The 24,664-nt window shown below is 52.1% G+C and overlaps 1 protein-coding gene across 3 annotated transcripts in view; it reads right to left on the bottom strand.

Annotated features, from left to right (window-relative positions):
* The window catches only part of LOC140403202 (nuclear receptor subfamily 5 group A member 2-like), a 73,568-nt gene that overhangs the window by 6,754 nt on the left and 42,150 nt on the right, over window positions 1–24,664 (bottom strand). For all 3 annotated transcript variants that reach the window (XM_072490954.1, XM_072490952.1, XM_072490953.1), the window contains 3 exons: window positions 23,882–24,540; window positions 1,453–1,572; window positions 274–421 (listed from right to left, as the gene is read on the bottom strand). In XM_072490954.1, the coding sequence (XP_072347055.1) occupies window positions 274–421; window positions 1,453–1,572; window positions 23,882–24,540 (927 nt within the window). The remainder of the gene's footprint in view (window positions 1–273; window positions 422–1,452; window positions 1,573–23,881; window positions 24,541–24,664) is intronic.

Here is a 24,664-nt window from a genome sequence, read left to right as displayed (position 1 = left end):
GGAAGGGAAGAAGAGTTGACAGCTCAATAAAATGGATGCCCGCCCGCAATGCTGCTGGGCGAATCTCCTTTTTAATCAATTTCTATAATGGTTTTGTGCTGGCAGTGGTTTCCTGAGGATTATTTCCTGGAGATTCCAGGGCGATTCTGGGGTGTGGTGGTGGTGGGGGGGGGGGGGGGGGGGGGGGCATTGCGGAGGGGTGTGTAGTTGGTAGCCCAAACCAAATAGCAAGGCTATCGGAGTCTGGCTGAAAGGAAACATATGGTGGCTTACCAGGGCTGAAGAGCACCAAGAACTTCAGACAGACAAACTCCTGCCGGTCAGTGTGCAGAGCGCGAAGCTTGGCCACCAGCTCCTGTGTCCGGGTCACGAGGTTATTCAACGTGGCTCCTGATTGTGAAGCGATAGTTGAGAGGTCAATCTGTGAAGAGGTGAACATTGATCAATCAATGCAGAAAGATTTTACAGGCATAAAAGTATTCATTCCCTCCTCTTGTGCATTCCCCAATTTTAATCACTCCACCATTGGCAGTCATGCCTTCAGCTGCCTGTGTCAACACATCAGCAATTGTGTCCTTTGGATATTTCATTGTTAAGCCAATTTTTAGAAGAATAATCTTTATTGTCACAAGTAGGCTTACATTAACGCTGCAATGAAGTTACTGTGAAAAGCCCCTAGTCGCCACACTCCGGCGCCTGTTCGGGTACACGGAGGGAGAATTCAGAATGTCCAAATTACCTAACAGCACGTCTTTCGGGACTTGTGGGAGGAAACCAGAGGAAGCCCACGCATACACAGGGAGAACGTGCAGATTCCGCACAGACAGTGACGTCAAGCCAGGAATTGAACCTGGAACCCTGGTGCTGTGAAGCCATAGTGCTAACCACTGTGCTACCGTGCTGCCATTGCATGGGTCAAGGCAGGCAACGCGCATTGGTTCAACTACAAGTGGACATATTCCATCAGTTTGTTTAATTTAGTTTAATTGAGTCACCACAAAATAGTATAAATGGATACAGCTGGAACAGATGGGCGTGGGGAAACAGGTTGTCACTCCGCTGAGCTGGTATTAGAATAAACTTGCTTAAGGTAAAGACAGGCTTCAGAATTATTATTTCACCATATTGGATTTAACAGTCTGGGCCCCTGACTCTGTCTCTTTTACATTCTCCCCTTCCTTAAGATGTTCCTTAAAACCTACCGTTCTGACCTGAGTTACTGGTCACCCTGTCTCAACACTTCCTTCTGTGCTTCATTATAAATCGTAGGATATTTTACTGTGCCAAAGGCGCAATATGAATGCAAGTTGTGGGTATTGTTGACCGGGTGAGACGGAATCGAAGGGGGGTCAGGTGGAGCGCAGGGATCGGTGTGAACCAGTTGGGTAAGTGTGGTCTGTTCCTGTGCTGTACATTCACTGTAATGTTACGTCAAACTGGAGCCGCTTTTACCTGTTGCCCAGTTACCAGAAGGATACTTGACTCCTTCCCGTGAGCCACCTGCCTGTAGATGTGGTCCATCACCAGAAGTTCACTCCAGCAGTTCTGGAGAAGTTTCATCTGATCATCAACCTGTTGAAATATCAGTCAAGACCTGTCAAAATCAGTCCAGGGAGAGGCCGACATTTCCTGTTTTGAACTCTCCTTATCACGCTCTTCCTCCTGCTGTGTGAACAAAGGCAGTTCTGGCAGCTTTCAAAATAGTTTTGCGCCAATGTGTTGAGTGCGCCTGCACCAGTATCTCAAACCTGAACCATGGGGTGGGGGGGGAAAGCGGGAATACGGCATTGGAATCGGGGATCACCCGCGATCATATTGAAAGGATGAGCGGGCTCGAAGGGCCGAATGGCCCCCGACTGTCCCTATTTTCTATTTCAGGAACTTTACTGTGAAGTCAAAAGACTGTGCGGAGTAGCAGGTTACTGGCAGAGGGCGTGAACATGAATCAGTGCCTCTAGCAGAGGGAGGGCAAGGCGCAAAGCGAACCATGCCTTGAAATCTTCAGCTCTCTGCGTGCTTTGAGATGAAGCAGCGGGAGGCAGCGGAGAGCAGATGGGAAGCAGGATGAGGTGCTGAATGATTTATTACTGAGTTTTTTTCCCCTGTATGACTCTCTCTGGACGTGTGAGGAAGTGAGCGCTGCCTTCTGACAACAAAACACCAAAACATCCTACCAGGAAAACATGGGCATTTTCCTGTCAGTTTCTCCTCTCGATGCGATGGTGTTTTCACGATCCTGCCGGACATAATCTCTGAGATAACACCTTCAGCCCATAAAAGGAACAAAATAGTCTGATCCAGGCTGCACTAACTTTGGACACTGCCTGTGGAAACGGAGCATTAATGTGTAACCATTTGAAAGGATACAGCAGCTGGGAATCAACATTCTAGTGAAGGAATTCTAGCAAATATGAGTCCAAACTGTTGATTAAAAATCATTCAACCTTTAGTCCAGTTTCCCTCAGTTCTCTCCTGCCCCAGAAAATGACTACATTCAAACATTCTGTTTAAAGTATCAGTTATTAAAAGGCAAACTAAATATTAAAGAGTACAACCTCACGCTCCCTGATCTACTATCGCTGCTCAGTACAGACAATGGGCTCTCTCTGACGTGCTGGATAAGGAGCAATTTTGGTCCACGTGATTTAACAGTCAGAAAGAGGAAAGCTTGCATTTATATTGCACTTTTCACAACCGCTAAACATCTCAAGGCACTTTACAAACAATGAGGCGCTGTCACGGCTGTAATGTCGGAAACAGGGCAGTCAATTTGTGCACAGCAAGCTCCCACAGATAGCAATGTGATTACATAAGAACCTAAGAACTAGGAGCAGGAGTGGGCCATCTGGCCCCTCGAGCCTGCTCCGCCATTTAATGAGATCACGGCTGATCTTTGTGGACTCAGCTCCACTCTCCGGCCCGTACACCATGTCCCCGAATCCCTTTATTCTTTAGAAAGGTATCTATCTTTTTCTTAAAAACGTTTAAAGAAGGAGCCTCAACTGCTTCACTGGGCAAGGAATTCCAGAGATTCACAACCCTTTGGGTGAAGAAGTTCCTCCTACACTCCGTCCTAAATCTACTTCCCCTTATTTTGAGGCTATGCCCCCTAGTTCTGCTTTCCCCGACCAGTGGAAACAACCTGCCCGCATCTATCCTATCTATTCCCTTCATAATTTTATATGTTTCAATAAGATCCACCCTCATCCTTCTAAACTCCAATGAGTACAGTCCCAGTCTACACAACCTCTCGTCATAATCTAATCCCCTCAACTCTGGGATCAACCTAGTGAATCTCCTCTGCACTCCCTCCAGTGCCAAGATGTCCTTTCTCAGGTAAGGAGACCAAAACTGAACACAATACTCCAGATGCGGCCTCACCAACACCCTATACAATTGCAGCATAAACTCCCTAGTCTTGAACTCCATCCCTCTAGCAATGAAAGACAAAACTCGATTCGCCTTCTTAATCACCTGTTGCACCTGCACACCAACTTTTTGTGACTCGTGCACCAGCACACCCAGGTCCCTCTGCACAGCAGCATGTTTTAACATCTTACCGTTTAAATAATAATCCATTCTGCTGTTATTCCTCCCAAAATGGATAGCCTCACACTTGGCAACATTGAATTCCATCTGCCAGACCCTAGCCCATTCACCTAACCTATCCAAATCCTTCTGCAGACTTCCGGTATCCTCTGCACTTTTTGCTTTACCACTCATCTTAGTGCCGTCTGCAAACTTTGAGACATTGCACTTGGTCCCCAACTCCAAATCGTCTATGTAAATTGTGAACAACTGCGGGCCCAACACTGATCCTTGAGGGACCCCACTAGTTACAGGTTGCCAACCAGAGAAACACCCATTTATCCCCACTCTCTGCTTTCTGTTAGTTAACCAATCCTCTACCCATGCTACCACTTTACCCTCAATGCCATGCATCTTTAGTTTATGCAGCAACCTTTTGTGCGGCACCTTGTCAAAAGCTTTCTGGAAATCCAGATATACCACATCCATTGGCTCCCCGTTATCTACTGCACTGGTAACGTCCTCAAAAAATTCTACCAAATTAGTCAGACACGACCTACCCTTTGTGAACCCATGCTGCGTCTGCCCAATGGGACAATTTCCCTCCAGGTGCCCCGCTATTTCCTCCTTAATGATAGATTCCAGCATTTTCCCTACAACCGAAGTTAAGCTTATCGGCCTATAATTACCCGCTTTCTGCCGACCTCCTTTTTTAAACAGTGGTGTCACGTTTGCTACTTTCCAATCCTCTGGGACCACCCCAGAGTCTAGTGAATTTTGATAAATTATCACTAGTGCGTTTACAATTTCCCTAGCCATCTCTTTTAACACTCTGGGATGCATCCCATCAGGGCCAGGAGACTTGCCTACCTTTAGCCCCAATATGCTTGCCCAATACTGCCTCCTTAGTGATTACAATCATCTCAAGGTCCTTACCTATCATGGGCGAAAATATCCGTTATCGGCGCAAAGGCCGCCGATCGGCGCAAATCCGACTTGCGTCACGTCGAAAGTCTCCGGCCCGAAATGGGCTAGCAGCGACGTAACGGGATCCGCGCTTGCACTGCACGTGGTTCATGCCGTGCAGTGTCATACGCGCCGCATGGCGTGACAGCTCATAAGGCCGCGCTGCTCCCCCCCACCTGACCGGAACACCCGACTGGATGGCTGGCCGTCGCTCAGCCCCGAGGTAGGAGTCACGGGATGTGGAGGCGCTCCTGGACGCAGTGGAGCAGAGGAGGGACGCCCTGTATCCCGGGCACGGCCGCAGAGTTGCCCCACGCCACAGCCGGCGTCTGTGGAGGGAGGTGGCAGAGGCCGTCACCGCTGTGGCCCTGACACCACGGACAGGCACCCAGTGCCACAAGAAGGTGAATGACCTCGTCAGAGCAGGCAGGGTGAGCCTCCCCCATATCCCCCCTCCCCCCATATCCCCCCTCCCCATATCCCCCTCCCCCATACCCCCCTCCCCCATATCCCCCATATCCCCCCATATCCCCCCTCCCTCATATCCCCCCTCCCCCATGTCCCCCATATCCTCCCTCCCCATATCCCCCCTCCCCCATATTCCCCCTCCCCCATATCCCTCCTCCCCCATATCCCCCATGTCCCCCCTCCCCATATCCCCCTCCCCCATATCCCCCATATCCCCCCTCCCCCATATCCCCCCTCCCCATATCCCCCCTCCCCCATATCCCCCCTCCCCCATATCCCCCATATCCCCCCTCCCCCATATCCCCCATATCCCCCCTCCCCATATCCCCTCCCATATCCCCCCTCCCCCATATCCCCCCTCCCCCATATCCCCCCTCCCCCATATCCCCTCCCCATATCCCCAAGTGAATCCAGCCGTAACCTTAACCTCTGCAATGCACGCGCAACCGATGGCGTGCATTCATATACCTGCCTAACAGTGTTGCCTTTTACCCCTGCCACCACCCCCCCCACCCACCCCCCCCACAGGAGAAGCGCGCACACAACAATAGGGAGCATGTGAGGACTGGAGGAGGCCCCGCTGATGAGAGACCACTGACCGAACACGAGGAAAGGGCCCTGGAACTGGCTGGCGGACCTGAGGACCGGGAGGTTGCTGATGCAGAGGTCGGGGGCGTAGTAGCAAGTGAGCCACCGACAGCCCGTCCCCATATCCCCCCTCCCCCATACCACCTGATCACTGCCTGCGTGTCTAACCATGCATGCTTCATTGTGTATCGCAGGACCAAACGTCCAGGCACCCATCCCCGCAGATGCAGACCGCCCGCAGGATGGCCCTCGGAGGCCACGGGAGACAGAGAGACCCGGACCCTCCAGCATGCGACGCCCGCAGGATGCCCCTCGCACACCACGGGAGACGGAGAGACCTGGAGCAACAGGGAGACGACACCCCCGTCACGTGCGGGAGCGACCACCCAGCGACGAGGGGGGCAGCCACAGGCCCCCGTCACATCCGAGCCAGGACACCACTACCCAGGACACCACTATCCAGGACACCCCTACCCGGGACAGCACTACCCGGGACACCACTACCCGGGACAGCACTACCCAGGACACCACTACCCAGGAAGACGAAATACCGGACAGTGACTCAGAATGGATGGGTGGAGACGAACCCCCACCCCAAAGTGCCATGGACTCAGAGTGGGACGAAGAGCACGACACAACGCCACTGCTGTCATCACCACCCTCCACCATCGCAGAAACACTCACCTCGGTTGGGCACTTTGGTGATGAGGCGTCTGGTACACTCACTGGTGCGCACAACACAGCCATCCCGGTACAGCAGGTGGAGGTAGGAGCAGCAGAGGGGCCGGGCGGTCGGAGGGCAGCCCAGCCCAAGCGAACATCTGCCGCCCAGATGGATCCCGGGTTCCTGGAGTTTCCACACCCACACATAGATCCGATGCAACCACCGACCCGGAGACGAGCGAAGAGGGTGACGGCCGGCTTGCGGCGGCTGCAGTCGCAGGTGGAGGAGTCCACCCGCGTCCAGGAGCTGGAAGTGGTGCGGGTCACGCGTGCCACCCAGGCCGACACCGCACGGGTGGCGTCCGCGGTGGAGGCAATGGGTGCGACGGTGTCAGACATGGAGAACGGTTTGCGAGGCCTGGGGCTTTCCGTGCAGGCAGCGTCTGTGGCCCAGGACACGGCTGCCCTCTCACAGGAGGCCATGAGCCAGTGCCAGCGCCAGATGGCAGAGGCGCTCAACACCATAGCCCAGTCTCAGCAGGCCATGGCCCAGTCTCTGCAGGCCATGACCCAGTCTCTGCAGGCCATCGCTGAGGGCATCGGCGCCAATGGCCATGTGCGAGCCGGCGTCGCACTGTCACAGACAGGGTTTGCCAACCCCCTGGGCTCCATGGCTGCAAACCTGCAGACCCCTGTCGATACCAGCACGGGCCTCCAGGACTGGCAGCGCCAGATGTCGGGGGGGCGTCGGATGGCCAGTCCGTTCGCATCCCCCACCCATGTAGAGGCCTGGGGGCCATTGGGCACCCCGAGGGAGGAGAAGGTGGTGTGGTCCGTCCCGGCCCCCCCCCCCCCCCCCTGTAGGGGAGGTCCCGGAACACCGCGACACCTCAGACTCCCCCCCCCTTCTGTCCCAGGTGCATCGGGTGGGCAACGGGCAGGACAGGCTGGCAGCTCGCCATCCCAGTCGCCCGGGCCGCAGCCTGGCCCATCTAGGCCAGGACGCCCCAGGAAACGGCCGCCAAAGGGATCCAGTGTCAGAGGGCAGGAATCACAGGAGTCCACCTCCAGTTCTGCTGTACCGTCTGGGGACCCACGTAGACGTAGTCAAAGGGCCCGTAAGGCCAAACAATTAGATACTGAGTAAGTTGGCACGGGTGCAGGGCACAGATGAGTTTTAGGGGCTAGGGCACGTGCATGAACACGTTTGGTTATTAAAGTCAATGTTACACCTACAGAAGCTGCCTTTGTGCTCTGTCCAAAGCGTGCGGGGGTGTCATGTACGTTGAGTGCAAGTGTGTGTGTGAGGGGTGGTCTTACCTCAGCCCCAGGTGAGTCTGCCCCGTTCCCCCTGGGCCGCCATCAACATCCCCCGGGCAGAGGACGGGACCGTGCGCTGCAGTGTCACAGCCGCATGCAGGGATGGTCCGGGTGGATGGTGGTACTGTGGCCATGGGTCAGACATAGTCCAACGATGTGGAGCCAGGAGCTCACCGCAGGGCGGGTTGTCATCATCCTCCATGGCCTGCAATAGACACGCGTCCACCCGCAACTGTGTGAGCCCGGCCCGTTGTGCCGCAGGTGGATCGGCAATGGGGGGGTGGTGGTGTGCATGCGGGTGGGGTGGGTGGGGTTGGGGAGGGGGGTGAGGGTGCTGGGTGGGTGGATGGGTGGGGCGTGTGGGTGGTCGGCTGTGCCATGGTGTGCGGTCTGTGGCCATACTACCCGATTCCCACGCCCATCTAGTCAGTGAAGCGGGCGACTATCAGTCTGTCCCGTGCCCGCTGGGCCAGCCGGTAACGGTGGACAGCCACCCGCCTGTGTCTACCCCGTCTGCCCTGACCATTTCCCCCATCTCCCTCATCTGGGGAGGACTGCGCCTCTTCCTGCTGCTCCTCCACTCCGCCCTCCTCTGCCTGCGGCACATCGCCCCTCTGCTGGGCTATGTTGTGCAGGACACAGCACACCACAATGATGCGGCCGACCCTATCTGACCGATACTGGAGGGCGCCCCCAGAGAGGTCCAGGCACCTGAAACGCATCTTCAGCACGCCAAAGCACCTCTCTATCACTCCCCTTGTCGCTACATGGGCATCATTGTAGCGGTTCTCTGCCTCATTGCGTGGCCTCCATATAGGCGTCATCAGCCACGATCGCAATGGGTAGCCCCTGTCGCCCAGCAACCAGCCCCTCAGCCGGGGATGGCGTCCCTCGTACATGCTGGGGATGGATGACCGCGACAACACGTATGAGTCGTGTACACTGCCTGGGTAACGGGCGCAGACTTGCAGGATCATCATGCGGTGGTCGCAGACCACCTGTACGTTCATCGAATAGGTCCCCTTCCTATTGGTGAACACGGCCCTGTTATCTGCAAGTGGCCGCACGGCGCCGTGCATCCCATCAATCGCGCCCTGGACCATGGGGAACCCGGCCACGGCAGAGAAGCCCACGGCCCGGGCATCTTGGCTGGCCCGGTCCACAGGGAAGCGGATGTAGCGGTGCGCCATGGCATATAGGGCATCTGTCACTGCCCGGATGCACCGATGCCGGACAGGTCCCCACTCGGTGCCTGGAATGACCCCGTTGCATAAAAGTTCAGGGCCACCGTAACCTTGACGGACACGGGGAGAGGGTGTCCCCCACCAGTGCCACGCGGTGACAGATGTACCAGCAGGTGGCAGATGTGTGCCACGGTTTCCCGCCTCATCCGGAGTCTCCTCCTGCATTCCCGGTCCGTGAGGTCCTGGTATGATTGCCGGGGCCAGTACACACGGGGCGCCCTCGGGTGCCTCCGTTGCCGTGGGGCCGCGACGTCCTCCTCCCCTCCTCGTCCTGTCGGTCAGGTGTCCCTCCAGCCTGAGCGGCTGCCGCCTGCCCCTCTGCGGCAGCCTGCGCCGCCTCTCTGGCACGCTCCTCCTCCTCCTCCTCATCCAGGGCAACATGGACATGAGCGGCTGCCGCCACGGCGGCCAACATCGCTGGATGATCGGAAAACATGACGGCCTGGTTGGGGGGGGGGAACGACGACATGTCATCATTGCCCATATCCCCTCCTTCCCCCCAGCCAGGTGGCATGGACCGCATGGGTCCAACTGTTGGAGGCTGGCACCTGGCCAGGTGGACCAACTCACTTGCCCTCGCACCCCCCCTCCCCGGCACGGACCCCCCATCCCCCTCCCCGGCATGGACCCCCCCATCCCCCTCCCCGGCACGGACCCCCCATCCCCCTCCCCGGCACGGACCCCCCCACCCCCCTCCCCGGCACGGACCCCCCATCCCCCTCCCCGGCACGGACCCCCCCATCCCCCTCCCCGGCATGGACCCCCCATCCCCCTCCCCGGCACGGACCCCCCCATCCCCCTCCCGGCACGGACCCCAACCTCCTCCCCGGCACTGACCCCCCTCCCGGCACTCCCCCGGAGCCCAGCCCACTCTAACCACCCCCCCCCCCCCGCCACACACACACACACACACAACCCGAGACACACCTCTCCCCACACATTCAGACTGCGGCCACGCCATCGCCTGCCCAGCGGCCAACCCCCCAGGCCGTCACTCACCTCCACGCTGGTCGGCGTGAACCTGGAGCACAGGTTCATGCCGATGAAAAGGAGGTTTGATTTACGTCGACGTGAACGATCATCACGTCGACGGGACTTCGGCCCATCCGGAAGGGAGAATATCGGCAGGCCGAAAATCGGCTGCCTTGCGCAGACCCGTGCCATTCTCCGACGTCAGTGGCGCCATTAACGCCCCACCGACTTTTCTCCCTTCGGATACTTCAGCAACCGGCGGGGGCGGGATTTACGGCGGCCAACGCCCATTCTCCGACCCGCTGGGGGGTCGGAGAATGACGCCCCATATCTTTATTTCCATCAGTCACTGGCATGTTATTTGTGTCCTCCACTGTGAAGACTGACCCAAAAAACCTGTTCAGCTCCTCAACCATTTCCCCGTCTCCTATTATTAAATCTCCCTTCTCATCTTCCAAAGGACCAATTTTTTGTCTTATATATTTGTAGAAGCTTTTACTATCTGCTTTTATGTTCTGAGCCAGTTTACTTTCATAGTCTACCTTACTCTTCTTTATAGCTTTTTTAGTAGCTTTCTGTTGTCCCCTAAAGACTTCCCAGTCCTCTAGTCTCCCACTAATATTTGCCACTTTGTATGTTTTTTCCTTCAATTTGATACTCTCCCTCACCTCCTTAGATATCCACGGTCGATTTTTCCCCTTTCTACCGTCTTTCTTTTTTGTCGGTATGAACCTTTTTTGAACACTGTGAAAGATCGCTCGGAAGGTTCTCCACTGTTCCTCAACTGCTTCACCATGAAGTCTTTGCTCCCAGTCTACCTTAGCTCTTCTCTCATCCCATTGTAATCGCCTTTGTTTAAGCACAAAACACTAGTGTTTGATTTTACCTTGTCATCCTCCAACTGTATTTTAAATTCCACCATATTGTGGTCGCTCCTTCCAAGAGGATCCCGAACTATGAGATCATTAATCAATCCTGCCTCATTACACAGGACCAGATCTAGGACCGCTTGTTCCCTTGTAGGTTCCATTACATACTATTCCAGGAAATTATCCCGGGCATATTCTATAAACTCCTCCTCAAGGCTGCCTTTACCAACCTGGTTAAACCAATCGATATGCAGATTAAAATCTCCCATGATAACCGCTGTACCATTTCTACATGCATCCGTTATTTCTTTGCTTATTGCCTGCCCTACCATCCTGTTACTATATGGTGGCCTATAGACCACTCCTATCAGTGACCTTTTCGCCTTACTATTCCTGATTTCCACCCAAATTGATTCAACCTTGTCCTCCATAGCACCAACATCATCCCTTACTATTGCCCGGATGCCATCCTTAAACAACAAAGCTACACCACCGCCCTTACCGTCCATTCTATCCTTTCGTATAGTCTGATACCCTTGGATATTTAACTCCCAGTCGTGACCATCTTTTAACCATGTTTCAGTAATGGCCACTAAATCATAGTAATTCACGATGATTTGCGCCATCAACTCATTCACCTTATTTCGTATACTACGAGCATTCAGGTAAAGTACACTTATGCTGTTTTTTAGGTCTTTGTTATGAATCCTAACACCTTGATCAGTAACTTTTCGCAAATTATTTTTCCTCTTACCCTTTCTCCTAATTTTCCTTGTCTTTGAACCCATATCTCTACATAATAACCTGTCACGTAACCTGCTGCCTTGATCTCCATTAACCATTATACTGTCCATAGCTTTACACTTCCCTTCCCCCCAACTTGCTAGTTTAAAGTCCTTGTGACCAACCTATTTATCCTATTCGCTAGAACACTGGTCCCAGAATGGTTCAGGTGAAGACCGTCCCAACGGTACAGGTCCCTCCTGCCCCAGTACTGATGCCAATGCCCCATGAAATGGAATCCCTCTTTCCCGCACCACTCCTTTAGCCACGTGTTAACTTCCCTAATTTTCTCAACCCTATGCCAATTGGCACGTGGCTCGGGTAGTGATCCAGAGATTATAACCCTGGAGGACTTGTTCTTTAATTTAGTCCCTAGTGTTTGATAATCCCCAAACAGGTCCTCTTTCCTAGTCTTACCTATGTTGTTAGTCCCAACGTGGACCACAACAACTGTATCATCCCCCTCCCTCTCCAAAATCCTTTCAAGCCGATCAGAGATGTCCCTCACCCTGGCACCGGGCAGGCAACATACCATGCGGGACTCTCGATCTGGCTTACAAAGGATGCCATCAATCCCCCTAATTATAGAATTCCCTACAACTACCACTTGTCTTTTTGCTCCCCCCTCTTGAATGGCTTCCTGTACCATGGTGCAGTGGTCAGTCAACGCATCCTCCCTACAGCCCTCTTCCTCATCCACACAGGGAGCAAGTATCTCATACCTATTGGACAAGGTCAAGGGCTGAGGCTCCTCAACTCCTAAACTCAGGATCCCCCTACCTGCCTCCCTTGCAGTCACACCACTCTGTCCCTGACCACTGTCCGAATTATCAGTACTTATTCTACCGGGTGTGACTGCCTCCTGAAACTAAGCGTCCAGGTAATTTTCCCCCTCCCTGATGTGCCGCAGTGTGTGCAGCTCGGTCTCCAGCTCATCAATTCTGAGCCGAAGTTCCTCGAGCAGCCAACACTTGCTGCAGATGTGGTCACTGACGGTCTCAATGGGATCCACCAGTTTCATCATCATACAGCAACAGCACATCACCTGTCCAGCCATATTCAATTAGTTAATTAATTTAAATAATAATTTTTTAAAAATGTTTTATAGAACCTCAAGTATAAACCCGAACACCAACAAAAACACAGCCCTCTCTCGCCACTCACCCAAACTCAGTCACTCACCTAAACTCAGATGCACTCTGTTCCAGTCAGCACTCAGTCACTCACCTAAACTCAGATGCACTCTGTTCCAATCAGCACTCCGTGTCTAAAGGCACTCCTGCCACACCTTTTGTGCACTCACCTCTCCCAGCACTGTCCCGGCTCTCTCGCCTCCCGCGCTTTTTAAATCTCCCGGCTCTTGATTGATTGGTTTATTGATTGATAGCGCAGCCACTTTAGGTGGTGAGCCTGTGTGGTCACGTGACCAGCTCTGGGCCTATTGCACAGGAGCATGCGAACCCCAACCAGCTGGGGAAAATGTAGGGCCCTGGGAGCAGGAGGCCACATGCAGTGTGGACCCGAGATCCAGAGAGTGAAGGCCTGTTTACTGACTCCGTGCCTGTCTACAGTTTATCTTTAGTTGTTATCAATAAACCCTTGTTCAGTTATACTCAGAGACTCCACAGTATCACCTCCAGCCACCACAATGATCCCCTGGTTTTTGTGATGTTTATTCAGGCATAAATATTGGCCAGGATAATGGTGCCATGGGATCCATCACACCAAACCAGATAGGATCTCTGTTTAATATCTCGTCTGAAAGACAGAACCTCCAACAGTGCTGCACTCCCGTCCGTGCTGGATCGGAGAATCAGCCTTGATTCCTGGAACCCCGCACCTTGGGCGTCATTCTCCGACCCCCCAGTGGGTCGGAGAATGGCCGTTGGCCGCCGTGAATCCCGCCCTCGCCGGTTGCCGAAGTCTCCGGTACCGGAGATTGGGCGGGGGCAGGAATCGGGTCGCGCCGGTTGGCGGCCCCCCCGCTCAATTCTCCGGCCCGAATGGGCCGAAGTCCCGCCGAGAAATTGCCTGTCCCGCCGGCGTAAATTAAAGTAGGTATTTACCGGCGGGACAAGGCGGGCTCCGGGGTCCTGGGGGGAGGGGGGGGGCGCGGGGCGATCTGACCCCGGGGGGGTGACCTGGCCCGCGATCGGGGCCCACCGATCCGCGGGCGGGCCTGTGCCGTGGGGGCACTCTCTCCCTTCCGCCTCCGCAACGGTCTCCACCATGGCGGAGGCGGAAGAGACTCTCCCCACTGCGCATGCGCGGGAAACTGTCAGCAGCCGCTGACACTCCCGCGTATGCGCCGCCCCGAATGTCATTCCGCGCCAGCTGGCGGGGCAACAAAGGCCGTTTCCGCCAGCTGGCGGGGCGGAAATCCCTCCGGCGCCGGCCTAGCCCCTCAATGTCGGGGCTCGGCCCCCAAAGATGCGGAGCATTCCGCACCTTTGGGGCGGCGCAATGCCCGTCTGATTGGCGCCGTTTTTGGCGCCAGTCGGCGGACATCGCGCCGTTGGGGGAGAATTTCGCCCCTTGTGACTAAGAGAGCATCCAACTGACATTCAGGACAGAGCATGTTACTGACATCATGTCTGATTCCTCTGGCACACTGGACAATACATCATTTACTGAGATTTTGGAATTCACTGGGAATCATAGTAATAGGGAGTCGATCATTTTATAATTTGGATCATGGGATAATGCCAGCATTTAATGCCCATCCCTAAGAAGATCCCGATAAGAACTAGGAGCAGGAGTGGGAAATTCAGCCTCTTGAGCCCACTCCGCCATTCTTTGCTATCATGGCTGATCTCATCTCGACCTCAACGCCCTTCCTGCCCATCCTCCATAACCCTTCAACCCATTACTCATTAAAAATCCGTCTATCTCCTCTTTAACTTTACTCAATGTCCCAGCATTCACCTCACTCTGGGGTAGCGAATTCCACAGATTCACGATCTTTCGAGAGAAGTAATTTCTCTAATCTGTTTTAAATCTGCTACCCCTTATCCTAAAACTATGACATCTCGTTCCAGATTGCTCCACAAGAGGAAACATCCGCTCTACGTCCACTTCGTCAATACCTTCCATAAAATTACGTCCCTCGATTTGATCTCCTCTCGTTGTTCTAAACCCGAGAGAGCATAGGCCTAAACTGCTCAATCTCTCTTCATAACACAAACCCCTCATCTCTGGAATCAATCGAGTGAATAAATGCCAGTTCCATTTGCCTTCCTTATTACCTGCTGTACCTACAAACCTTTTTCCTGCGATGCATGCACAAGGACACCCAGCTCCCTGTGCACCGAAGCACTCTGAAGTTTCTTTCTATTTGGATATTAAGTTGCCTTTCCATTTTTCTGACCAAAATGGATAACCTCACACCTATCCACATTAAACTCCATCTGCCAAATTTTAGCCCACTCACCGAGCTTATCGATGTCCATTTGAAATTTCCATATTAATTAGGGGCCGAAGTATAGGCCACTCAGCCCCTCGAGTTTGTTCCGCCGTTCAATAGAATGCGGTTTATCTTCATGTAACTTCACCCCCACATTCCGGCCTACCCCAGATTCATTTCTTTTACCCCCTTCTTCATCAAGGATCTATCCGGCTCTCCGTTAAAAATATTCAAAGTCTCTGCTTCCACTGCCTTGTGAGGAAGAGAGTTCCACAGACTCCCGATCCGCGGAGAGGAAATATTTCTGATCATCTTCTTCTGAAATGGCCTTATTTTTAAACAGTGAAACCCTGGGTTCTCCGACAAGAGGAAAAATCCTTTCCACATCCGCCTCGTCAACAGCCCTCAGGATCGGGAGGAGAGGGTGGGATTAGCGTTCACCATCGCTAGGTCTCCCCTGTCCCGTCTGGCTCTGTGCCCGCCCCCCCCCCCTCCCGAATCCTGGAAATCCCCTCTGCCAATGACTTCACCCGTGAGCAGCCAGCGGGCTACCTGGAATTGTGTGTGCTCCCTTTCTGAGATGGGACAATTCACGTCAGTGATTGACGCCAGCTGGCAAGATATCTGAAGGCCGATCAAAGCAGTGAGTGTCTGACCCAAGCCAGAAGCTGCTCTGAACCAGGATGTCCCGTGTAGGGATTGTGTCACTGATGTTGTTGACAGCGCTTCTGGTTTTTGCTCTCACTGTTCCTGTTTGTCTTGCTCCCCCTTTAAAATTGCTGCCGTCTGCTGTTCGCATCCCCTCAATTTTCCCGGGTTCATTGAATTGTTTCCACCTTATTTTCCCCATCCCCGGATTGCTGTCCCTCGCAAATCGATACCGATCTCAGATTCCGAGTGTTGTCTTTTGTCGGGTCCTACTCGCTCCCCTCATCTCCTGAAGCTGTAGACTGGGGCTGTCTTCTTTGACCTCGGGCATCCGTCCTACTCTGGTACAGTAGATAGCCCGTTGGGCAAAGGAGTGAGATTACTTTATCATGGGGATCGTACAGCCAGGCGAGGTCCTACCTGACTGGGGGTTTCATACAAAAAACTGAGTTGGAGTCGCTGAATCCTTCCTATTCGTAGAATATCACAGCACAAAAGGAAGCCATTCAGCCCATCAATCTTTTTCTCTTTTAACCGTCCAATTCTCAATTGAAGGCGACCGTTGAATCTGTCACCATCGGGCTATTAGGCAGTCCGTTCCCAATCAATAAAATAAAGGAATAGAGGAATGTAGGGATAGGAAGGAAGAGTGGAGGTAAGGTAGGTCAGCTTTGCTTTTACTGAACAGCAGAGCAGATTGATGGGCTGAATGGTCACCTCCTGTACTGTATGAATTCTATGGTTTGATTCTATTCTATGGAATGACAGGGCAGATTGAGGGGCCAAATGGTAGATGCCCGGCCCTCTTTTGAATCTTCTGATGGGGGAGCGTTGCTCCTCCGGGTCCTCGAGGGAATCTATGGACCTTCGCTCCCCTGGGCGTCCTGTTGCCTGCCCGTGACCAGGACTGGATTAGGACCCAACTCACAATGCCACTGGGGGAAGGGCGTTCTCAGTGGGAATGCTTTACGGCCTCTCGTTGCGACATCTTTGTGGGGTGAGTTTTCCGGTCCCACTGGCTGCCAGAATCATCGCGGACGGGCAGAAAATTACATGGACCGTTGAAAGGCCCGGGCGGGAATTTCCGGTCTTGGGGACGGGGTGGACCAGACAATCCCTGTGTCATTGGTCCCTAGCTATCTATAGCATTCAGTCAATGCCTTTGATATCCCTGGGACTTTGCAACCAATAAATTGTTACACAGAATGTACAGCTTGGAACAGGCCATTCGGCCCAAGCGGTTCATACTGGTGTTTATTCTCCACATGAACCGCTTCCCACCCCCTCTTCATCTCACCCATCAACATCTCATTCCATTCCCACACTTTTCCTCCCATTTAATACATCCATGCTCTCCGCCTCAACCACCGCCCGTGATAGTGAGTCCCACATTCTCACCATCTCCAGGTAACGAGCTTTCTCCTGTATTCCCTGTTTTGTTTATTACAGTTGCTCTCTCACACTTGTGACCTCTAGTTTCGACCTATCCCCACAACCCCTTTCGTGATCTTAAAGAACTTTCTTGCGGTCACCTTTCAACATGCCCTTCTCTCACGCAAAGAGCCCAACCCTGTTGAGCTTTCCCTTCCCCCTGCGTTTTGGAGTAATTCTCGATGATCAGTTTTGCACCTTCTCCAATGCCTCTAATACCTTTTGATAACACGGAGACCAGCCCTGTTCACAGTGCATTACTTATCGGCTACGGTTTAATATAAGTTTAACATTGCTTGAGTATTGCTGGAAAAGCAGACTTGTCAAAGTTTTTTGTCTTGCACTCATCAGAACACGTCACATTAATACCGATATTGGGGGGTGGGAAAACAACAATACATACTGTATGAGAAGAAAGTGCTGATTGGTTGTCAAATAGCTTCTGATTGGTAAAGATGTTGCCATGGAGAATGGATCAGGTGACTGACAGATCACCGCCAAGCATTGTTTGAAATTTAATCCGGACAGTTTGACCATTGACCAGTGAGGCCACACCTGGAGTATTGTGTTCAGTTTTGGTCTCCGTACTTGAGAAAGAACGTACTGGCACTAGAGGGTGTGCAGAGGAGATTCACAAGGTTAATCCCAGAGCTGAAGGGGTTGGATTACGAGGAGAGGTTGAGTAGACTGGGACTGTACTCGTTGGAATTTAGAAGGATGAGGGGGGATCTTGTAGAAACATATAAGATTACGAAGGGAATAGATAGGATAGATGCGGGCAGGTTGTTTCCACTGGCGGGTGAAAGCAGATCTAGGGGGCATAGCCTCAAAATAAGGGGAAGTAGATTTAGGACTGAGTTTAGGAGGAACTTCTTCACCCAAAGGGTTGTGAATCTATGGAATTCCTTGCCCAGTGAAGCAGTAGAGGCTCCTTCATTAAAAGTTTTTAAGATAAAGATAGATAGTTTTTTGAAGAATAAAGGGATTAAGGGTTGTGGTGTTTGGGCCGGAAAGTGGAGCTGAGTCCACAAAAGATCAGCCATGATCTCATTGAATGGTGGAGCAGGCTCGAGGGGCCAGATGGCCTACTCCTGCTCCTAGTTCTTATGTTCTTATGTTCTTATGATTGGTCAAGGTATTGCCCTGAGGAATGAGTCAGTGAATGGCTGTCACTTATTTTGTTCAGCTGAAGCAGGTGCAATGTGTGTACCTATCCTTTCTGTCTATAAAGAATAGAGCCCAGTGTATTCATATATAGGTTCCAGTACACACAAATGTGTCACACTACAAGCCCAGCTGACAATCTTAAATTCATTGTCAGTGTAATTCTTAGCGCCTTGAGGATTACTGAGTAAATGTTGTCCAATTGTGGAATCACATCTCATGTTGGACACGGGATTTTGAGTTCTGCAAGCATGGGCTAGTTAGGTATGGTCTGTATCTTGTCTGTTGTGAACCATGACTGGCACATGCTATTTGATACAATCTGCCAGTCTTTGCAATGTACAGCCAACATACTCTGCATTCCAGTGGCACTGAAATTCATATTCCACATTGCGCTTTGTATGATAGGCAAAACATATTTTTGGCTTTATGGTAGAATCCTGATAATGGTGGAATACCACCGATGTTACTACCGCAAGCTAGCGTGCTTCACCTGGTGTTCAAAATGTTGAGATAGCTTGACTTTCCAGGATAGGCTGGGCATTTTTCAGGACCAAAAGTAATGGCCTTCAGGCCATCCATGAGTTTGTGGGATATACAGCATGAAATGGTCTGATCAAGGGAGCCATTATCCTGCAGAATTTCTTTGATGCATCCTATTTTGATTCCAAATGCATATTTCGGGATTGGCTGACTCCCACATGCAATGCAAATGCCTAATAGTGTTGAGGGACCTTAAGACTAACCTGAATATACATCAATAAATCTGATAAAGGAACTAGAATTGCAATCCTTAACAAGGGTAACGGGAAACTGTATCAGCATAACACATCCCATTCTGAAAGACGGATCGCAGTTCATATCCATTGGACCTGCCGCTCAATATTACCGGATAGCTTCGCTCAAAAGTAAATTAAGAACTGTTTGCTGGACTTTGTGAAAGAGTGCTGAGCTGCCGGGTGATGTATATGATACAGTTTGTTCCCATGGCTCGCTGCATCCGTGTTTGTATGGGCTTGCCAAGATTCACAGAGGTGATATCCCTTCATGTCCTGTTTTATGTATGACCAGTTCTGTGTCATGTGCTCATTTGGTGATGCTAGCCTCTCCACCAACTTTTCACTGAAAGGAACCATAGATATTTGTGCTTCAGTGCTAGATCATGGCAATCTAGACCTGCCACCATTGTATGAATCAGTTTTCATTGAGCTTCTGAACTCAGCAACTCATGCAGTTGCGTTCAGCTTTAATGATACCATGAATGCCCAAATAGATGGTGTTGCCATGAGATCTCTTCTAGGCCCAGCTCTCGCAAACATCTTTGTTGGGTTCCATAAGCACTGCGTCTTCAATTTGCGATATGTGGATTATACATTTGCAATATTGAAATTCACAGCAGCAGTGTGATGATTTCCTTCACACTGATTAATGGGCCCCACCCTGCGCTCAAATCCAGCATTGAAATGGAACAGTCGGATGAACTCCCTCCCCTTGACGTGCTAATTGAGAAATCAGTCAGAGTTCTTTCAAAATTGAGTACCGAATTCTTATTTTTCCAATTAAGGGTTAATTTGGCGTGGTCAATCCACATACCCGGCACATCTTTGGGTTGTGGGGATGAGACCCTGCAAACACGGGGAAAATGTGCAAACTCCACACGGACAGTGATCCGGGGCCGGGATCACCCCGGGTCCTCGGCACCATGAGGCAGCAGTGCTAAACCACTGAACCACCATGCCACCCGAGTCCATCAGTCTCTGATCTAAGGGCTCGTAACAGAGCTTTGGCTGACATCAAATAGAATTTCAAACTCTTGTCTGTTAACTCAACTCAAGCGTATTCCTGATTGTGTAACAAACATTCCGTAATGGTGAAGAATTTGGGGGCTGAAGCAGAGCAGAACTAAATTGTTGACCGATCCATGTTTCTCCAATTCCTTCTCTTCCTGTCCTGCCCTGAAGATGTTTATTCAGGCTGGGAGATTAGTTCCCCGAGCTCTTGCTCCCGCTGGTAAACCGCACTCAAGTGGTCAATCATCACTCGCTGGTCTAGTTAGTGAGAGGTGACGAGCAATGTGAGGCATCGCACATGAGCCTATGAAACTCACAATTAGCAGTCCAGAGGATAGGGCTGATTGGAAAGCAACCAGAAGACCTGACCAGTTGTTGATTTCTCCTAGACTTTGGGCGGCCCAGTGGCACAGCGGTTAGCACTGCTGCCTTGCAGTGCCAGGGACCCAGGTTCGATTCCAACCTCGGGTGGCTGTCTTTGCGGAGTCTGCACGTTCTCCCCGCGTCTTCGTGGGTTTCCTCCGGGTGCTCCGGTTTCCCCCCACAGTTAAAAGATGTGCAGGGTAGATGGATTGGGCGTGATAAATTGCCCCTTAGTGTCCTAAAGATTAGGCGGGGCTACTGGATTACGGGGATAGGGTGGAGATCTGGGGTTGGGTGGAGTGCTCTTTTCAAGGGCTGGTGCAGACTCGATGGGCCGAATAGCCCCTTTCTGCATTGTAAATTCTATGGGCTGGATTCTCCGATTGTGAGGCTATACCCTCACGCCAGCGTGGGAACAGTGGCGTTTTACGCCAGAAAACCCGGCGCAAAACAAGCACCGATCCTCCGTTTGGCTAGCATGCTGTGCATCGTAGAGCACCCGCCTCTAGCTGCCGATACGGCCCGGAGAATTTCCGGCTCCGTGGCCACGCATGTGCGTGGCGGCAGCCGTGCAATATAGCGCCGTCTGCTCGCGGACCCGGCCTGCGGAATAGTGCCCCCCCCTTTGGCCAGTTCGCACCCCCCCGACCACCCCCCAACAGTGCCCCCAGCCCCTGCCTGCGGATCGGCCGTCTCTGACTGTGGTGGCGCTGGACTGAGCCCGCAGCTGCCACGCCGAATTCCCGACGGATGAGACCACACGCGACCGACGCTGTCGGGAACTCGGCCGGTTGGGGGCGGAGCATCAGTGGGTTGCCTGATGCCGTCGATACGGTGCACAGGGTACAGTACGCCGCTTTGGAGGGGGCGGAGCATCACAAAAGCAGCATCGCCCCCAATTTGGTGGTAAACAGGTATTCTCCGCCCGATCGACGAATGCGGTTTCAACGTCAGCGACCGGAGAGTCCAGCCCTATGATTCCAAGCGAATGACTTGCTGTCTGGGTCACTGAGCTCCCCTTTCCCTTACACATTCTACTGAGCGAAGATTTTCAGCAGCATCTCCTGGGCTGCTGCTGAATCCTGGGAGGTGGGAGGCGGGGTGGAAATATCCATCCTGTTTATTCGGATTGTCAGGGGCAGTTCCTGAGTCCAAAAGTGCCACCGTGTCGCAGATGAACCTGCAAACAAAAGCCTTTCTTCCTGTTCCCGAGCACTTCCTCTGGGTCACCCCATCCCACAGCTGCTGCCTCTCCTTCACTTTGAAACAAAGGAACGCTGCTCAGGCAACCGGCTTCTTGTTTTGTTTTGTGAGGAGATTGGCGTCAGGAATACCATGCCTGCAGGATCGATTACACTGCGCCCTCAACGTAGCAACATGTCCCTAGACGCTCCGCAGGAGCAATTCTCGAACAAGATTTGAGGCCGCGGCACGAAAGGAGATGTCAGAATAAGTGACCGAAAACCTGGTCAAGGGAGGGAAGTTTCAGAGATAGGGAAGGGGAGAGGGGATTTAAAAACCAGGGTGAGAATTCTTTAAACGTTGCAAATCAGTGCTCCCTGGAGCTGCCTGCTGTGTGACACCTAAAAGGGGGGCCGGTTGGGAGACTGCCATGACTGACAGTGTCGAGTGACATTCCAGAAAATAGAGGCGGGGTTCTCCGGCTTCCCAGCCATGTGTTCATCGCCGGCGAGAGCAGTGCGCCATTCGCTCCACGCCGTCAGGGCGGGGCTGCGCTGCCAGAGGGACCCGAGAATCCTGCCGCCAGGGAAAGACCGGAGAATTCTGACCTAGAGGTGCTGTTGGCCACGCCAATTGTTCAGAAATACTTGTTATAATTGTATAATGAAATTAGGCTTTAACCAGGCAGCAACATCTTAGCGTTTGAATCTAAATGCTCTACCTCATTTCATTTTCACTTTGACAGTATGGGCTGAATTTTCAGTCTATCCAATGCTTGGAGACCTTTAAAAATGATGGGGAGGCTGCAGATGCAGAATTTCCGTCCCCTTTCCAACAAGTCCCATTTTTGACGATGGGGGAAGGGGTAGGGCAAGAAAACTGAACTCAGTACTAATTTCAGATAATTCTGCTGTGTTCAACTGATCCCACTTTCACTGTTCCAAGGACCTTACCATGAAGTGTGGGGGTGATAAATATATGGGGTAGGTGTAAACCTCTGTGAAAGGTAGATAAAGTCTGTTTGTGATCTGAAGATTTTAAATCCCCGCCCCTTTAAACATGAAAAAAACAACAGGCTGATGCTGTCAATTAGAGTTAAATAAATACACCCTCTCTGCTGAACTGCTTTTATTGATCTACCATCCATAGTAGATTAGGAAGAAATATTAGCATCTGTTCCCGTCGATTCAATAGAATATTTTGTTAAAGGGTGGTTGAGCTCATCATGAATATTTAACTGAGTTTCATAAGCTACGAAAACACTTTTCTCAACTGGGATGGGGTGCTGAGTTAACATTTTGATTTACAGTTTAAAAGGCGATTAAAAGATTATCTGTCTTTGATGTGTTTCTTTTATTCGTTCATGGGATGTGGATGATGTGGGCGTCGCTGGTTGGGCCAGTATTTATTGCCCATCCCTGAGGGCATTTTTAAGAGTCAACCACATTGGTGTGGATCTGGAGCCAAATGTAGGTCAGACCAGGTAAGGATGATAGATTTCCTTCCCTAAATGACATGAGTGAACTAGATGGGTTTTTACCACAATCAACAATGATTTCATGGGCATGGATGGGGTATGGGTTGGCAAGGAGGAGGCATGAGGTGGGGGTGGTGGGGCAGAATGGGGGTGAGGGGTGAGGATATGGGCCCAACAGCTTCTGAAACAACTGCAATTACGTCTCCCAGAAGCGAAGGGGGCTTTCTAACCGGCCTGCCTCAGCTGCCGTCCGCCCATGCCCACCGACGATTTGATTCTAGAGTTGCCTACTGTACACCGTGGGGGTCCCTTAAGCTGAGGCCTATCTGCCCAGCCGGGGAAGTTTTCAATTCAAGGCCATCAGTGGAATTCCCCATCAGCGGAATCCTCTGGCCGGCACCGCACTCACGGCCACGGATTTCCCAACGGCGTCAGTTGGCCACAATGGCAAACCCCATTGGCCGGCTGGCGGGACAGAGAATCCCGCTGCGGCGGGGGGGGGGCGCCAGGCAGCAAAATGCAGCAGGCAGACCAGAGAATCCCGTCCCCGGATATGGAAATGTTCTACCAATGTATGGTTGGCAGAGGGACATTGGTGTGTCCTGTTAGCGGGTTATAAATACAAAGAGCGGGTACAACGCAGGCTTTCTGCGTTGGCTTGGCTCAAATGTCTGTCTTCGTGTCCAAAGGTTAGGTGGGGTTATAGGGTTACTGCGATAGGGCGAGGGAGAGGGCCTGGATAGGGTGCTCTTTCAGAGGGTCGGTGCAGACTTGATGGGCTGAATGGCCGCCTCCTGCACTGCAGGGATTCTATTCTATTCTATAATGTGATCCGAATCCCTGGATGCATAACTGAATTATAACATCCCAGCCTCCATACCATCCCAGATTGAAAGTCCAGCCAAAGAGAGAAGGGCTCAAGATGCTGTAAATTAAATTGTCAATGTTTTTGGTCAACTATCCAATGAATTGGCTAAATGGAATGACAAAGAGTGAATTCCTTTCTTTGAGCATTACATTACCTTCAGCTCCTTGAAGTATACGCTGCTCCGCGCCCATTCGACCAAGGAGAATAAGATTTGGTCAGCCATTTTGCACATGATTCCAAACGTGTTCAGCCTCTCGTGTTTGCCTCTGGTGTTCTGTTCTTGCTGCAGGTAATTTAAGATCTTTGCCCGAACCTGTCCCTCGTCTGGTTCACACTTCACCAGCTGCTGTATCAGCTGGGGCACAGCTGCGGGTGAACTGGGGGGCCTGTAGACCTCCAGGTATGGGTTGCTGAGCAACGGCTCCGGGGAGCCTGAGTAGCTGGGGTCCATGTGTTCGGCCTTGACATGGCAGCTCGGGAAGGGACTGCACAGGTGGTACCCGGGCATGGCACCATGTGCTGCCAGGGACATGTTGACCGGTGAAGTGCCAGCCATGGGGCTATCATAATCGCCCGCTGGTGATGTCAAGCTATTGTAGCTTAAGGATAGGCATTTGGACGCTGAGTGCAGGCTTTCAGTGGCGATGGGTGTGGTCAGGTCCGTTGGTAAACTTTGCATTATGTAAGCGGTAGGGTCCAGTTTAATCCCATTGCCATAAACGAGAGCTTTCTTCTGCTGTTTTAATGCCCTGTCTTGTTTGTACAGAGGCCCAAACTTATTCCGACCACCACGCATTCGATCTGCTCGTACAGCTATACAGAAAAGAAAAAATTGGATTAGCCATTGACCAACGTGTCTGAGAGAAGGTACATGGTAGTGTGTATTAATATTTTATACGCTGTAGGTTTAAGACACTGATATTTATAAAAGTTTATC

The sequence above is a fragment of the Scyliorhinus torazame genome, chromosome 27, assembly GCF_047496885.1.
Source record: "Scyliorhinus torazame isolate Kashiwa2021f chromosome 27, sScyTor2.1, whole genome shotgun sequence".
Classification (NCBI taxonomy): Eukaryota; Metazoa; Chordata; class Chondrichthyes; order Carcharhiniformes; family Scyliorhinidae; genus Scyliorhinus; species Scyliorhinus torazame.
This window is presented reverse-complemented; position numbering and strand designations above follow the sequence as displayed.